At 37.6% G+C, this 17,459-nt stretch overlaps 2 protein-coding genes across 6 annotated transcripts in view; one reads left to right on the top strand and one right to left on the bottom strand.

Moving 5' to 3' along the window:
* Positions 1–17,459, top strand: part of LOC126377240 (complexin) — a 450,369-nt gene that overhangs the window by 269,913 nt on the left and 162,997 nt on the right. For all 5 annotated transcript variants that reach the window (XM_050024950.1, XM_050024956.1, XM_050024952.1 and 2 more), the window contains one exon: positions 8,354–8,431. In XM_050024950.1, coding sequence (XP_049880907.1) covers positions 8,377–8,431 — 55 coding nt within the window. In that variant the 5' untranslated portion in view covers positions 8,354–8,376. The remainder of the gene's footprint in view (positions 1–8,353; positions 8,432–17,459) is intronic.
* On the bottom strand, positions 13,606–17,272 carry LOC126377241 (uncharacterized). The gene is made up of 2 exons (XM_050024957.1): positions 17,100–17,272; positions 13,606–14,582 (listed from the first exon to the last, which is right to left on the bottom strand). Exons 1-2 carry the CDS (start codon positions 17,220–17,222, stop codon positions 14,283–14,285), a joined length of 423 nt encoding a protein of 140 aa, XP_049880914.1. The 5' UTR covers positions 17,223–17,272; the 3' UTR covers positions 13,606–14,282.

Here is a 17,459-nt window from a genome sequence, read left to right as displayed (position 1 = left end):
AGTAACATAGTTACACTTTGAATCGTCAATTTTACATAACGAACGTCTCATCCGCCTAAAACTACTGCAGCTTCTCACAACCTGTATAGCCGGGGAAAAGAAGCTGCAAGAAAAACCTCGGCACAGGGCCCTAGACGTTCTTTAAAAAAATAAAAATAAACATAAAACGTAAAATATTGATATACACAGCATAATAGGTACACAGTGCTTACATTGCACTAAAATGAAAACTTGTTTTATATTAAACACAGGAAGCCTTTTCAAGTGCAGGTAATCCTACGAGAGCGAAGTAAAACTCCAGTAATAAAGCGCCCTCTATTGGCCGTAAAAGTTACTACGCTCTACCGCGCGTGCGCCATAGAGGTATAAAAATAAAACCTTGGCGTGGAGTAAGTAGGCTATCTTTTTCGTATTTTTTATTTGAGGAAAAAAAACAGGTAATTAGCTATCCTGATCATTTAATGAAGAATCACATCCATATAATCTCAGGAAAAAAAATGAAAACTACGCCTTTAATCCGTATGGGGGTAGGCAGATGCATAAGTCATCAAGGGAAGATAATGCGTATGCTGTCAGACTACCAGCCCATCTTTCTTATAAATACATAAAACATTATCTTGTATGTTACTCAAAATAATTCCTTAGTCGGTTTTTATGTCGTGTACGAAATTATGCTTACCAGTATGCTGAACGGATTCTATGTATTTTCCAATGATTTTTACCATACACGTCAGTGTATTTTCATGTTAACCACGATAGAAACTAGAGTTTACTAGCCTCACTACCCTGCCTACCGCCACAACTATTAAATTCTTACGATTTATTACATGAAAGCCAGTGAAGGGAATGCTCGAGCGAGCATTCTTCTCCATAAAGATTAATTTCCTGAATCGTGCGGCGGACGGCGCGGCGGCACGGAATGATTAATAATTTCCTACTCGTACTTCGTGGCCACACACGGACCTTTGTGTAACTTGAATTGTTGTTTTATTTCTCCACTCTAATCTTGTTCTGTGTACTTGTTGAAGGAATAATCTCTCGGACGTTTTATCATTAAACTGGGCTAAGCTCACGATTGAACAATGGTACTCGTACTATAAATAATGTTAATCCATTATTATTGGTGAGTAAAGCCGTTTTTACCTAAAAGCTGTCCTACTGTTCTGTAACACGGATTTGTTATTTGTTTAAAGGCTGTTAGTTGTTTTGTCACATTACTTGTAGCTCAATGGGCCACGAGCATTTAATAAGTACATAATGTTCTCAAATAGAATTTTTAACATATACATGCATTAGCCACGGAATTCCACTAACACAGTTGCCTTGACTAAACATATGGCCCATCACATTTCACGTTGGTCTAATGGGAAACATACACAGTTCACCTTGCGTACATCCAATGTACCTCTTATCTACCCTATCAGGAGTATAATCGTAACCTTCTGTTATGATAAGTACATAAAAAAAAATTTTTTTTTTCACCCTTGAGTACTTTTAAACAGCTGACGGATATAAAACCTAAAACTAGAAACTAGAACACAACCGTTTAATTTCACTAAGACCTACACTCCACCTCTATAAAACAGGACCAGAATTCTCAAAACGGGAGCTCAATCTGTCGTTCATGAAGCACAAGCTTTAGACCTCTGGTCGTCCTCTATATTCCTTCAACGTCCACGTTTCAACTGGCACTCCTTAGGGAACGATCTTCTCTAATGAAAAACTACATAATAGCGGAACGGACTAAGTTTTCTCCCGCGAGTGCGATCCGACGACAAACGAAAGGCGTCGTCGTTTCTATGACATCTCTCTTAGAGAATTACGTATCTACGTTTTTGTTGTCATTTGGGAATTGATGATAGAAATCCCCTTTTTAGAAGCTACGTGATTGAAATATGGGTATCAATTGAAAAGTAAAAAACGGGACTTCTTTTTTTGTGGAAACGATTATTTGGCTTTATAAAGGGTCTATTACACATTTCACAGCCACACAATCCTCTTTCATACATTTAAGGGAATACTGAGAATACTTTGACCATTCTACACAACTGCGGGAAGGGTAAATGTCCAGATCATTGTCAAGAAAAGTTAAAATCAAATCCGGGACCTCGGGTTTGATTAGTGTCTAACTATGACACCATAGAGATCGTCAACAGGTGATCAATTGGACAAAAATACTTTATTACACACACAGGAATACAGATATAAATAAAGAGCAATAAATGTGACTTTGATCTTGAGTAGCAATCCCCTCCAGACAATCTTTGATGTTTAGATACTATTTCACTCTGTGTGGGATCTGTTTTCTTACCATATTTTTTATCTTCGGTTTATAACGTGGGCTGAACACGTGATACCCATTAACTATTCTCACTAACCCGAGACTAGGTAGTTTCCAGAAAAACGTACTGTACGTTCATAGCAACCAAGCACTTTATGTAAGAAAAGCAAGATTAAGCGGTTTACAAGCGGGCGGGTAAGAATCTTAATAAGGGCCATTACAGGATTCACAGGGCATCGCAAACTCAACAAGTACCTACATAGAATGGAGCTGACCGAGTGCTCTTTACACAGATTCTGTTTAAAGGAGGATGAGACGTCATTGCTGTGCAGCTGTGAGGCTCTCATACACAGTAGAAGCTTCCGGAAGTTATGAAGCTTCCTCCCAAAAAGACGCTAGATCTCATCGAATGGATCGGTCTACAGGATTTTTTTTTTATTAAAGGTTTTGTTCACAATAGATCTTGCTAGGTCGCAGGGGCCATTCGGACTGCATCTTTTCTTTTCAAATAATAATAATAGTACGTCCTTAGAATCCAACCAAGCACTTTAAGTAAAAAAAAACGAGTTTAAGCACTTAGAGATTATTTTCTAAGCCACCGCTTCTTTTTCTGAGCTATCTCAGCATGTTTTTCGTACTGAAAATAATAATACTCTAGTAAGTACTATGATTTTAATGAAAATATCCTTATAATTATATAAAATAAGAGTCGATTAGGTCATTAAAATAATAATTGTTCTGGAATTAACATTTTACGATAATTACGATTAAAATCTCTCAATTTCAAAGTTAATCACTTGGCAAATTGGAAACTATAAAATTTACAGTTATACTATTTTGGCATCTGGACGGTAATGGTCAGTAATAAAGTGTTGACAACGACTCGTTGTTATGGCCGTCGTCGTTGTCGTTATCGCTGATTGTCGTTGTTGTAATAGTTATGTTTCGATCGTGCGACTTTTGAATGGTTTTGTTTACCAGAAACTTCGGTTCGAGGAAACTAACATGAGCTCTGTACAAAATGGTAATTAAGGTAACTGAATAAGGGGAGGCCTGTGCCAAGCAGTAAGACTTATATACGCTATTTACGTACGTAATTTATACTATATATTCAGTCTGTTTTATTACCTAATGAATTTATTTATTCTACTTGTCATAATTTCCATTGAATACCACTTTCTAGAATATAAAATTTCAAAGATAATTTATTAATGAATTAAACAAATTTTAATTCAAGACATAATAAAAGAGACCTTGTATCTTCTAAAGTAATCAGATTAAAATTGATTCATAAATTATTAAATAAAAACACCTACTAACATTTTAAATCCTAAATCGCCTACTCCATTTCCTTTCATAGATCGCGGTTGGTTGCCATGGCAACGCTATGGCGCTAGCGTCCCATTCGTATGGAACTGCATCGCTTGCTATTCGTCTTGTTAGTTCGCTATGTTTGACAAAGATGGCGCTCATTGATTTCACATGGCGGTTGATTTTATAAAATAAAAATACATATGTATTTTTTTTATTTTGTACTTTATTATTATTTTTCTGTTCCTTTTACGTTTCTGTTAATAATTGTGATTTTGTGTAAGGTTTTTTTTCCTACTGTGTTTGTATTGTTACTGTGGCGTCCTCTAATAATATTACCAGACGGTTCATCATATCCATCTAGGACTTCGTATTATGTGGAAAAAAATAAATGCCTACTTACATTCAGGTATTATTTTTTTACAAGTTGTGTTATGAGTATAAAAAAGTAGCTCAAATGCAGACGACAGCACTGTTAAGTGTTCCTAAATAATAATTTTGACAGCTCTCTACACTGTCCAGCTAAGATTCGTGATACATTGCATTAAAATGTGAAGCAACGTGGAATGTAGGATGAGTAACGAAAAAGATAAGTAGCCAGTTGGATAAAGGCAGTTTTAATGAAAATAAGTTTTTCTTAGTTTTCTAAATATTAAACTATGATTTTGCAGGTAAACGCTACGTAAAGGTGTAAAAATATAACCAATACAATATGTTTGTACCCAAATAATAGTATGGGGAACTGTCAAAATTTTATACCACTCAACAGTAATGTTTTAACTTTCGATAGGGTGGTTAAAATAAGAAAAAAGGCCGAAGTTTAGGGAGTCGCGTGTATTGTTCACCATTAGAAAAAGGTATATGTTACAGTATTGCCATCGCCATGCTTATATAATAATTTTAAAAAAAACTAACATTTTGGGGTTGCCAACAAGTAGCGACATCTGATGGGAGAAATATGCAGTTTTTATTCTAATTACTAGTGCCGCAGCATAACCCATTTGGGATTACGGGCGTGAATTCACTCATCAGTAAGAATAAACTCATCTGTAAGAAGACTTAGCTAATTTTGTATCCAAATGTAAGTTAAGTTAGCACTTGTTAAGTTTAATGACTTTTAAACTCGCGCTTCAAAGCGTCGTTAACTTTAATTTTATGCCGGTTAAAACCTGATTAAACTACTTTTATGCTGGTTCTCTTCTGTTTCATGTTACATTTGACATTAATGTTTCACTTTGTGCATATTACTTATAAAGTAGCGGCTTCCATGCTACACCAGGATCGAATAAAGTGTATGGAACACATTCAGCTGCATAATATGTACGTCTTGAGTCAAAACGCTTTTTGTAAAATAACATTCTTCTTCTTCTTATCGTGTGGGTTATGAGGTGGATCACCTGATTGTCCGAAAGAGACGATCTGATCACCCTGTAATGTCCTAATCAAACTAGGGATCACAAAGTTATTGTTGTGATATGTCCCCACCGGGATTCGAACCCAGGGCCTCCGGATCGTGAGACCAACGCTCAACCACTGGACCACAGAGGCCGTTAAGTGTTAGAATAACATTCTCATAATTATGATTTTCTTGATCGATATCTTTCAATTAATTTGTTAAAAGTAACTCAATAATAACTTATGGTGAAAATTCCTATGTTTTTTAAACAAAACACCTTGTTGACAAAAAAATCTGAATGTGATTTGTTGTGTGCAAGAAAGAACATTTGATTCGATGTTTCCGAGAGGGTGTTATAAGTAAACCTACTGCGGAATTGTGTCCTTTCGTTAGAAAGCATGTTAAGCATGTTATGTTGTGTGCATGATTGTTATGGGCGATGGCTGAACCTCTGTCGCCGTATCCATATTAGGCCGTTGTATGAAAAGTTGCAAGTTATCATCTCATTACTTGTAGCCCTGCTTACCCCGTAAGTAACTGCGGGCATGAGTTTATGTATCTGTATCTTGTCTGAAGGACGGGTAGCTGTTCAACGGTTTTTAGGGTACCGTACGGCAAAGGAAAAACGGAATCAAAACCTATGGGTTACTTTCCGTAAACATAGAAAAATGAAGAAGAAAGGTCTTGCAACATTAATTACAAACTTATGTCATCATCATCATCATCAATTTAAGAGCCACGCTCTTTTCGGTGCAGCATTTTCCATGCTACTTTTTTAGGGAAAAATAGGGCAGTGGTTTCCCTCTTGCCTTCCGCCCAACTTATGTGCAGTTGGTAAATTAATCGTGACTTATGCCAAGATAGATTACATGGAACAGATCGAAGAGAAGGTGAACGTCGTGTCTCATAAGGAAGTGAAGGAATTGTCCTTTGATAGACAAGAATGGAGAATCCTACACCGACAAGAGCGTGGCTCTTTGATTACTGATGATGATATCAATTTATGGAGATAATCGTTTTTCAACGGCAAACTGAGAGCTTGTCCTAGATTAGTTTTGTTAATTTCAGGTAGTTTGTAACCCTCGATGCTGGATTCCTACTCCCACTTGATTAGATTATTTACATCGAACATAACCAATTTTTACGTGAAAAGAATGTGCTAACAATTGATATAAATGTTACGTATATTATTGTTATTTCCTCGTTTTGGGGGCAGTCCATTCATAAAGTAATATTAAATGTCGGAAATGAGGCTTTAAATCAGTTTTATGTTCTTAGGAAGGGACGCCGCTGGTGTTATAGTAAATAATATCAAAGCTGTGACTGTCTTAATTCCAAAGTAATATCTTCATCTTCAGAGCGTTGATGTTAAAATCTCTCCCAGTCCACCGTAGAAGAAATAAACAAATAAATAAATAATATATATATAAATAAGCAGCATAGGTATTTTGTATTTTATTAGCTTTTTCAAAGGAAGGTTTAGGACGATGTTCTACCGGCGTGTGTGAATGAAACGATTGATGAATTAGAGGAATCAAGAGAAGTGTGTCAGAATCGAAGCAAATGGAATTCCATAGTTTCTGCTTACCCCGGTGGGAAATATGCGCGAGTTCAAGTATGTATGTGTATATTGTGGTATTTTGCTGATAAAAAGAAGAAGTCATAAAAAATATGTAGATATTCATCAAAATAAAGTAATTTTCTTTAACGACAAAAAATATAGTCGTATTTTTGAAGATTTCATTTGAACAGAAAACCCTGTGATCCACAAAATGATCAACGTAACTATAGCTATAGTATTAAGGCAAAAACTTGGTCCATCCGGCATCCCTGCGGACACTAAAGTATCAAGATTTATTATCGGAGTAAAAACTTCTACTTCAGCTGCGACCGAAAAAATATCTTGAAAGTTGAAAAAATACGTAATTTTATGCAACTTTCTTGATTGAGCACACCTGACGCAGACGTTGATTCTGTTTTAGGGTCATAGAATGTGGACAATATTAATACTCATTAATAAAACTATTGAGAATAGAAGATTTTTACAGAAGCGACTGCCCCATCTCCGAAGCCATCTGCGAAGGGAAATCCAGCAAATATAGAGGATGTTAGTGACAAATGATTCAGACCATGATTCTGAGTTGATAAAGTAGATTTTTCCGTCGCAAAATTCATGTATTTTGTCTACGCACCTCACTAGGGGGGCAGTGCGGGGACCGCCGATTCATTCTTCGCTCGCCGCTCTCCAACTGGGCACCCTCAGGCCTGTTGTCTTAAACGTTGTACCGGGTGAGAACCTTCAGCGCTCCCCATTTGTCCGGCCAAGTAGTTAATGCCATCTGCGGCAAATAAGTCACGTCAAAAAAAAAAAAGAGCTCGCCGCTCTCTCGTCTAGGATCCCAAACATATTGTTTGTGTTTTTTTATTATTAATATATTATTGAAAGCCCTCGATCTCCCACTGCAGGGCAAAGGTCTTTGTGTTATTTTAAATTATTTTAAATTCTATACTCTTGTGATGAAAAATTCCACTTGATATTAAATCAGAATAATGAGCTGAATCATCCCCCTCAGTATTTGCTACGATGTCCCCACCATATGTACAAGTACATACACTTGTATGTACAGCCATACAAGTAGATAGGGTGTTAAGGGTGTACATCGTAATAAATACTGAGGGGGATGATTCCAACCTTGATGATTTTGAGTTGATATCTTGATTTTTCTGTCGGAAAATTCATGACATTAGTGTTTTTTTATTATTATTTTCCGTTCCTTACTTTTGCGACGAAAAATTCCACTTGATATCAACTGTGAAACATAGCCTGAATCATCCCTCAAAGTTTTCGTTACGATGTCACTAACACCCTGTAGTCATGTCACCTACTTGAATGAAACGCATTTCTCGGCAAATGAAGTTTTTGTATTCCTTCACCGCTAAGCCAAACATTTGGGGTTCAGGACTAATGGCTTTGTCAAGACAATAATACACACATACATAAACAGCCTATATACGTCCCACTGCTGGGCTCAGGCCTCCCCTCAATCAACCGGAGAGGGTATGGAGCATACTCCACCACGCTGCTCCACTGCGGGTTGGCGGAGGTGTTTTTACGACTAATAGCCTGGACCAACGGCTTAACGTGCCCTCCGAAGCAGGGAATCATCTTAGTTTTTCGGACAATCAGATGATTCAAAAAAGTCCTTACCAAACAAAGGACAGTCTCACAAAGTGATTTCGACAATGTCCCCATCGGGAATCGAACAGCCTCTTGAACAGCCTCCGTGGTCTAGTGGTTAGAGCGTTAGGCTCACGATCAAACCAATAATACACATATTTAAATGGTGTATTTTGTTTGTCTACAGGTTAAGGGGTAAACAGAAGCAAGATGGCAGCGTTCGTGGCCAAGCAGATGGTGGGCAACAAGCTCAGCGCCGTTAAAGGTAAGACAGAGACAATACTACAGTGTCGAAACATCTGGAATCTCATATTCTTGATTTAACGCGGTAAGATTAGGTATTTTTTATTTATTTTTTTAAAGAACGTTTAGGGCCCTGTGCCGAGGTTTTTCTTGCAGCTTCTTTTCCCCAGCTATACAGGTTGTGAGAAACTGCAGTAGTTTTAGGCGGATGAGACGTTCGTTATGTAAAAATTGACGATTCAAAGTGTAACTATTTTACCTACTGAATAAAGATATTTTTGAATTTGAATTTGAATATTGATGATCACAGCGGGTTTAAAAAGGCCACATCGAAACAATTCATCGCAATGCACACAAAATGTCAAATAGCAATATTCCTTTTTTAGATGAATTGCTTCGATATTGTTTTTTTAACCCCCTGTACACACCAACTAAGTTTATTTTAAGTTATATCCGTCATTTTCTTATCCACCGAAATGGAAAGGGACGGGCAATCAACAGGGATAAAATTTGTGGAAAACACGTTAATTTTACGCAGAAATTGAAAAAACCCTCCCATACGCCCCCCTCCCTCTCTCTCGTTTATATTGGCCAATAATCCGACAGAATTAAGATGACAGCCCACGTCAGACGGTTTGCATATAAGCGTGATGCTTATTTATTCGCCCGAGTTATTCATCCATTCACTCAATCATTTTAAAATTAGCAGTTGTCAATCATCCATCCCTTTCCTTTTTGTTGGATAAAAATTGAGGGGTATAACTTAAAATAAAATTAGGAGGTGTATACAAGAATCGGGACCTTTATGTATGTGTTTTTATTTGAGATAATAGGTACTCTAACAATTATAGTGCTTTTCCTTCTTTCCCCAACCCTCGGGTCTGAAACAATTGAGCCGCCAAAAGTCTCATTAGACTCGTATTAACGACTACATTAAAGGTAAATAGTAGCTAAGGCCAAGCACGCCTTCTATCATACCTACCATCAAAACATCTACAAGAAATCTCTTCAAGCCACGTTAAAACTCAAACTAACCAATAACTTCTAAAGAATCACTTATTTTTATTTAAATATAAAAGAACAAAATTCAATAGCAGAATCCGATGCAACGTACAGAAATATTTTTAAATTTTATTTTATATTATTCAGTAGAAATCACCGGTATAACGATGTCTTGCGCTCGTGACGGAGACATGATTTGGCCAATCAGAGCGCGCTATTATGACGTGACTTGGGGGGGGGGGGGATACTTCGGTGAAAGTAAAGAAGATCAACTTAGCCAGTGTCACAATTTCACAAACTGGCTGAAAGTGATTTGGGTTCCAGTGTGTTAGCTTTTGCATGTTTCAAATAGGTTTGACAATTAATTGTTGTTAAGATTTAAGACTAAGTTCATAACTTCATGGTGGTATACAAACAATACAATATAAATTTACTTTATTGCACCAAAATAAAAAGAAATAATTACAAAAGCCTCTTTTTTAAGCGTTTAGTGGTATCTTATTTTGTAAGTTCTGTTAATGAACATGTACTACATACATATATTATATACATAAACATAAACTGCCTATATACGTCCCACTGCTGGGCACAGGCCTCCTCTCAATCAACCGGAGAGGGTATGGAGCATACTCCACCACGCTGCTCCAATGCGGGTTGGTAAATATATTATAAATCAATGATTATAGGCAAAAACATAAAGCGTTAAGGTAAATACTAAATAAAATTAAAAACACTATTACAAAACAGATAAGGTCTATTGTTATTTTGTTAATTTGATAAATTCTTATGACGTCATCAGAATAATTCGGCGCGTAGTGTCACTAAATGGCATACGAACAGGTGAACGGTAAAGGTGTGCCCTAACTCCCTAACCATGCACCCAGTTCAATGGCTGGTGAACCATACCGGTGCCCAGCAGATTAGTTCTGGTTTTTAACACTTATCAAAGATCGGCGAAATTTATTTTATTTATTTATTTTATTTATTTATTTTTACAGTTTTACATTCAGCCATTACAGTAAAAACCAATTCGACTGAAACAAACACATATAAGACATAACAATTATTATTATTTAACTTGAACAATAGCGAAATGCCACATCTGTGAATTTGGCCACCGAACAGCTGTACAGGTCAACGTCCGGGTTGTCCTGGGCCAGGGCGTTAAGCATCCGCATCGCGCGAGTAACCGGCGAGTACCAACCAAGATTGGTTCTCGACAGCGGGACTTTAAACATTTGCGGTTGCCGTCGCACGTTGCAATAATTGTCCGGTACATACAGACATAGTGACGACAAAATTTCCGGATTGGTAAATTGTCCTCTAAATACTTTAAAAATATATTTTAATAAAGTCACGTCCCGTCTTACCTGTAACTGGTAGTAAGCCCTTAGCAAGGGCCCATTATCAGAAATACTTCACCTCGCTATTTGCAATGATAAATACCTTTGTTTGTCCGTAAGCCGGGGTAGCCCAGTTGAAAGAACGCTTGACTCGCACTATGAGGTCGCAGGTTCCAATCCCAGCACGGACCTAACCTAATGGATGGATGGATGTGGTCACCTGGATCGAACCATATTTCACATAGTGAACGAGTGCCCTCTGCACCGGTTCCCAGGAGACATAGCCGGGCTGCATTGTGTGACGGACGCGGCAGAGACTTGGTTAGGGGAGCTTAAGCTGGATATATGATCGACGCAGGATATTTTATTTTTGTCTGCCATACCTAATCAAATGATTATCGAATTCATGTTTGATTATCAAGCGCTCAGCAGTGAAGGAAAACATCACGAGGAAACCCATATTCCCGAGAAATGCCTAAGCTAATATTGGGCTGGTTTTCCCATCGCGAGTTGGGAGGTCAGACAGGCAGTTGCTTCTATAAAATACCGGCTTCTCGGCTCTGTGTGAAGCGAGGATTAACAAGGTTGACAGTGATATAAAGAGGCTAATACAACATTTTATTTAAAAAAAGTAAGGATTCAATCTTCCACCCGGATTTAAATAAATTCGAAATAAGAATCCACATTTTTTAATTACCACCGAGATACTTGGCTCAAACGTCTGCAGTTACCAGCACCCGGGGGAAATCTAGTGGAATGCTGAGCCGAGGGGCGCAGTTGGGCGAAGTAGGGTGATAAGGAGAGAAGAAGGGTAAAGGGGGGGGGGGGGGGGGGTGATTATGACAGATTAACTCTTTGCTTATTGTACAGAAGATTGCTGATATCAATCCATTATAGTGACATCATTTCATCTGTAAAATGCAGTATTGTTTTTTTTTTTGACGTGACTTATTGTAGATCTTCTACAACGGGCGTTAACTACTTGGTCATAAATTATACTAAGAATTTGGATCATTAAGAATTGGACCATTATAGACGGCTCACCACCTATCACGCTGGTCTAACAGAAAGGTCGGTTCTTTTTATTTTGGTGCAATAAAGTGTATTTGCATTGTATTGTCGGTGAGGTGTGGGTACTTTACTTAGTTCATCTTGCAATGCTCGAACTATCGCTGGGATATTGCCGTGCGCTTATGTATGTATGCGTGATTTAGTACTTACTTATTGGTGCTAATTCCTGTAAATACCACCTAATTTTATTTTAAGTTATATCTGTCCTTTTCTTATCCGCCGAAAAGGAAAGGGACGGATAACCGACAAGCATAAAATTTATGGAACACACGTCAATTTTAAGCACAAATCTAAACCAACCGTCTAAAAATTTTACATCCGTCAATAACCCGACACAGTTAAGTAGACAGCACGTCAAACGAATTGCATACCAGCGACGTACCTTTTGATTCGCCCGGGTTATTCATTCATTTACTCATTCTTCCTAAAATTAAGAGCTGTGAATCATCCGTCCCTTTCCTTTTCGACGGATATGAAAATGACGGATATAACTTAAAATAAAATTAGGCGGTGTCTGCAGGAATCGGGGCCATTGTAATCATAATCTTAATCAGTCTATTTACGTCCCACTGCTGGGCACAGGCCCCCCTCAGCGGTCTAACTGCGATCGGAGGACGTAGGAAGACATACTCCATAACGCTATTGATATAGTCGTGAGCTTATAATAAGAATTAAATTTGTTACCCATAAATAGCACGTACTGTAAGAAGAGTTTTACTTTTATTTCTATTTTTCTCGTGTTTAATACTTGTCTGATAATCCATATAAAACATTCAGCGAGGTGTTTTGACTTTTTGATTATTATTATTGCGTATGGCAGACAAAAATAAAATATCCTGCGTGGATTGTATATCCAGCTTAAGATCCCCTAGCCACAATGCAGCTCGGCTATGCCACCTAGGAACCGGTGTCTAAAGGCACTCGTTCACTATGTGAGATAGGACCACACCACCACCGGACTGTTCCTACGTCCTTGCGAATCTTCCGGGTGCTGTCCTGCGATTATATCATATCATGGATGTTATTAAAAGTAATTACATCAAAAACTTTAAATATTGGACATGTCTAACACCGTTAATTATAATTTATTATTTTCATCAAAAACAAGTAATGTCGTAAGTACCAAAGCTTTACAAAAACTGTTATTTTTTGAATAATTCAAAACTACGACAGCCTACAGAAATATATGACGGTATTTTTTATTATGCCATTTGCTAAAGCAGAAGAAAGTACTAAATAAAAAAAATAGTTTTAAAAATAAGTCTCATTTTATTCATCACAATTTAAAATTAGATACAAAATACATCACGGAATGAGTTACAAAATTCTTACACTGGTACACTTTCTTAACTAATTACAAATTTAAAACTATTGAAACCTACTAAAACAGTTTACAAAGTAATTCTTTAGGCGAGTTTGACTTTAGCGAGTTCGATTTTAAGTTCTTAACAAGTACTTACTCGCAATTCTAATTAGGAAACTTGTGTTTAGGCAACTGTTCGATTCAGGCGGGTAGCGATAAGCGACAACCTCAGTACGCCTATAGAAGGTACTGTACTTAATACAATAAAATCAATTTCACAGTAAACCTTAAGAGATATGGAGTATACTCCAACTCCACCAGTAATCTCCGCAAGGATGACTGTATTTATTTATAAAATTTTTGATAGGAAACACAATATTTTTTTTACAATATTTAAAATATAATAATACCAAAAATCTGATCTACTAGCCATTTTATCGCTTATAAGTCACAGTATATAAAGCCTTAGGTTTTAGTAAGCTACATGCGTACGGCTTCCAATTTTTGTGTAGACCTAAGTTAAGTAGGTACATTAAATGGGACTAACATGGTTTCTGATACAACTAAATGAAAATTAATAATAATCGGGAGGCCCCGGGTTCGAATTCCGGTGGGGACATATCACAAAAATCACTTTGTGATCCGTACTTTGGTTAGGACATTACAGGCTGATCACCTGATTGACCGAAAGTAAGACGATCCGTGCTTCGGAAGGCACGTTAAGCCGTTGGTCCCGGTTACTATTTACTGATGTAAGTGAGTAATCGTTACGTGAGGCACGTCAGGGGCCTTTGGCGGCTCAATAACCCTGACAGCAGGGTTGATGAGGCTGGTATTCCGCCTCACAACCCACACGATAAGGAGAAGAATAGGACTGATATAGTTTCTGATACAACTAAATTAATGAAAATTAATAAATATTCGAACAATGACGAACTTAAATCATGCACGACAGCCTCTTCACAATTCATTCTTAATCAACTATCACAATAAATTCATAATTACTAATATTATCTAAAGGATAATTAATGATGACTTCAATTAAAATAAAAAAAAAATATTCATTATTAAATAGGTAAACTTAAAATAGAAGGAAGACAGAAATATCACGATAGAAAACTAATACTAACTTCAAACTAAAAAAAGAAAATTCATCAAAAGTCCATAGAGTACTCTTTGTTATGAAACAGACTGATTAACACTTTCTTTCTTATTCCTCCGCACACTTCGGGACTATAGCCGTCACTTTCACACTCTTTAACGTATACCCGTTTGATTTTCGCATCGAAGTCTGGTACAAGCTGTTGTTTTCTCTTTCTCGACTGCCGATTGCGTTCGGAGCGAGTTCGGGTGTTCTCGGGTTCGCTCGGGCTGCGTTCGGGCAGCGGCGAATGGAAGAGCTTCTTGCTGATTGGCTCGAGATTCGGTTGTCTGATTGGCGAATCCGTTTCCATCTGTAAAGAGGAGATTATGTTTATCGGGCGATAGATGGTGTTACTTATAAGTTAATATGGTTCTTTGTTTTTTTATGAGTAACGAATTATTCTTCGGACTGTTCAACAAAACAAGCCGTGGTAACCCAGTTGGTAGGACGCTTGTCTCTCACGTTAAGGTCGCAGGTTCGAATCCAGGCCTATACCAATGATTGTCGAATTTGTTTTCGAATTATGTTTGGATTATAAATGACTATCACGTACTCTGCGGTGGAGAAAACCCACATTCCCGAGAAATGCATTTTCGGAGGTATGTGACCTAACCTGTATTGGGCTGGTTTTCCCTTCGCGGGTTGAAAGGTCAGATAGGCAGTCGCTTCTGTAAAAATCGGACCTGTTAAATCTTCAGGTTAGGTAAGCGGACCCTGTGAAAAACGGAATAATCTTCTTCTTCTTATCGTGTGGGTTGTGAGGTGACGTACCAACCTCATCAACCCTGGTGTCAGGGTTACTATTGAGCCGCCAAAGGCCCCTGACATGACTCATGTAACGACTACTTACTTACATCAGTAAGTAGTAACCGGGACCAACGGCTTAACGGAATAATGCTAGGGGGGTATTCCATTATACTACATGGAATGCAATAAATCATTGAGAATTGAATTGAATTGGGAGATGACTGTTCAAAAGGATGATAGTAAACTGTTACGATAAAGGCCAGCACAGCAGTTGGAACTTTATTTATTTATTTATTTTATTTTTATTTATTTATTTATTTTATTTTTATTTATTTATTTGTACAGAATAAAACAGACACAAGAAACATACAAAGAAAACAGATCTTCCAGCTGAACTTTCAACTAATATGGAATTATAATCACTGTTACAGCACGGAGAAGGTCACTTTTTTATTTTGTGCATTTGAACAATTCCGATGCCATCTGAAACTACGCGAATTTTCCTAACGAAATCATTATTTCAAATAAATATAACAAAAATTTAATTTCTCTTAACTCCCTATACAATAGAATGTGGCAGTGATTATCACCTAACTTTACCAAAGTTAGGTGATAACTATTTTAGTCAACTTTGGTTACTAATCTTCCTAACTTTATTAACTATTTGACCTAACTTAAATACCGTTTTTTTACCAAGCGTGTAATCAACCTACTACAGTAGGTACGTAATTGCTACAATAACGAATAACGATGAGAGACTTTCCAATCGGCGTTCCCCAAAAACACGATAGATGGCGTAGCGAAATACCTTTTTGATTCGCCCGGGTTACTCATTCATCCTAAGAGCTGTCAATCATCCGTCTCTTTCCTTTTGTGTGGATAAGAAAATGACAGGTATAACATAAAGTAAAATTAGGAGGTGCCTGCAGGAATCGAAGCCAATATAAACCTCAATTATTTTTAAACTCTGTGTAATCGACCTATACTCGTAGTAACAGCTTCGATAACTATTATTCTACTCTAGTAGGTATGTGGCGGACTGGTTGATAGATGTAATTGTAATAGAGAGGACGACAATTACAGCAAAGTGGATTACAGACATACGAACCCTCAATTACAACTGTAATTCCATGCAGTTTACATTGGAGCTGAATGAACTTCATAAATGTATTAGTGTACCTATTTTGCCTGCAGTTCTTAAAGGGGTGGGCAGTGACACAAGTCAAAAGACATTCTTTGTTGTATTTATTGTAGATTTGCCTCATATGGCCGGACAAATGTGAAGCAGGGAGCCCGTACAAAAGACTACCAGGCCTTAGGATGTTCAGTTGGGCGAATCTTTGCTTGGAGAGCATTATATTTGAAACAATTAATCGACCCTAGTGATGGAAAACGGTGCTAGAAATCCTAGCATAAGTAGACACACAAGACTTGTATAGTACCTAATAGGTTATCAGCCTATAGAACGACCTCCGTGGTCCAGTGGTTGAGCGTTAGGGGCTCACGATTCGAAGATCGCGGGTTCGAATTCCGGGGGGGACATATCACAAAAATTACTTTGTGGTCCCTGGTTTGGTTAGGACATTACAGGCTGATCACATGATCGTCCGAAAGTAAGATGATCCGTGCTTCGGAAGCCGCTGGTCCCGGTTACTACTTACTGATGTAAGTAAGTCGTTACATGAGCCATGTCAGGGGCCTTTGGCGGCTTAATAGTGACCCTGACACCAGGGTTGATGAGTAGTACTCCACCTCACAACCCACACGATAGAAGAAGCCTATCGACTATAGGTAAAATAAAAATATTTAAAATATTCAATGGATTATTCAAAGCCCGATTATTAGATCTACTCTGAACCGGCGTAGGTGTATGAAGCGATTGATGAATGTAGAGGAAGCAAGAGAAGTGTGTCAGGATCGAAGCAAATGGAATTCTATAGTCTCTGTTTACCCCGGTGGGAAATAGGCGTGAGTTTTTCTATGTCTGTATTCAAAGCCCATAGAATTTCCCTCGCTACGATCCTGACATAAGCAATTTTGCTTTATATTAAAAAAAACAAAAGAAAATCAAATCACTCACCATACTAGTATCACATTCCGAGACAAACTCTACAGATTCATTTAAAATATTATTTCTTATCAACACGGGAAGATTCTCGCGAGATATCGTATTTATCGGCGTTGATATAACACTAGCAGCCATCTTGATACGTATTTATTTAAAAAAAAAAAGCACACACACACGTGCATCCACTCCTCTGGTCGGAATATAACTAACTGGTTCACGCCAGTCGCAGGTAGTAGTGTCTTGTCTGGGGTATAGAATATCGAGATCTTTCGGTATCGCAGGTAGCTTAACAATCAGGAAAAAAATAAAATACGTGTTATTTAGATTTTGGCGTAGTTGAAACGGCTTTTTATACAAAATAAACAATACAAT

This window comes from Pectinophora gossypiella, chromosome 22, assembly GCF_024362695.1.
Source record: "Pectinophora gossypiella chromosome 22, ilPecGoss1.1, whole genome shotgun sequence".
NCBI lineage: Eukaryota > Metazoa > Arthropoda > Insecta > Lepidoptera > Gelechiidae > Pectinophora > Pectinophora gossypiella.
Note: the sequence above shows the minus strand (reverse complement) of the source record. Positions and strands in the feature narration are given on the sequence as shown.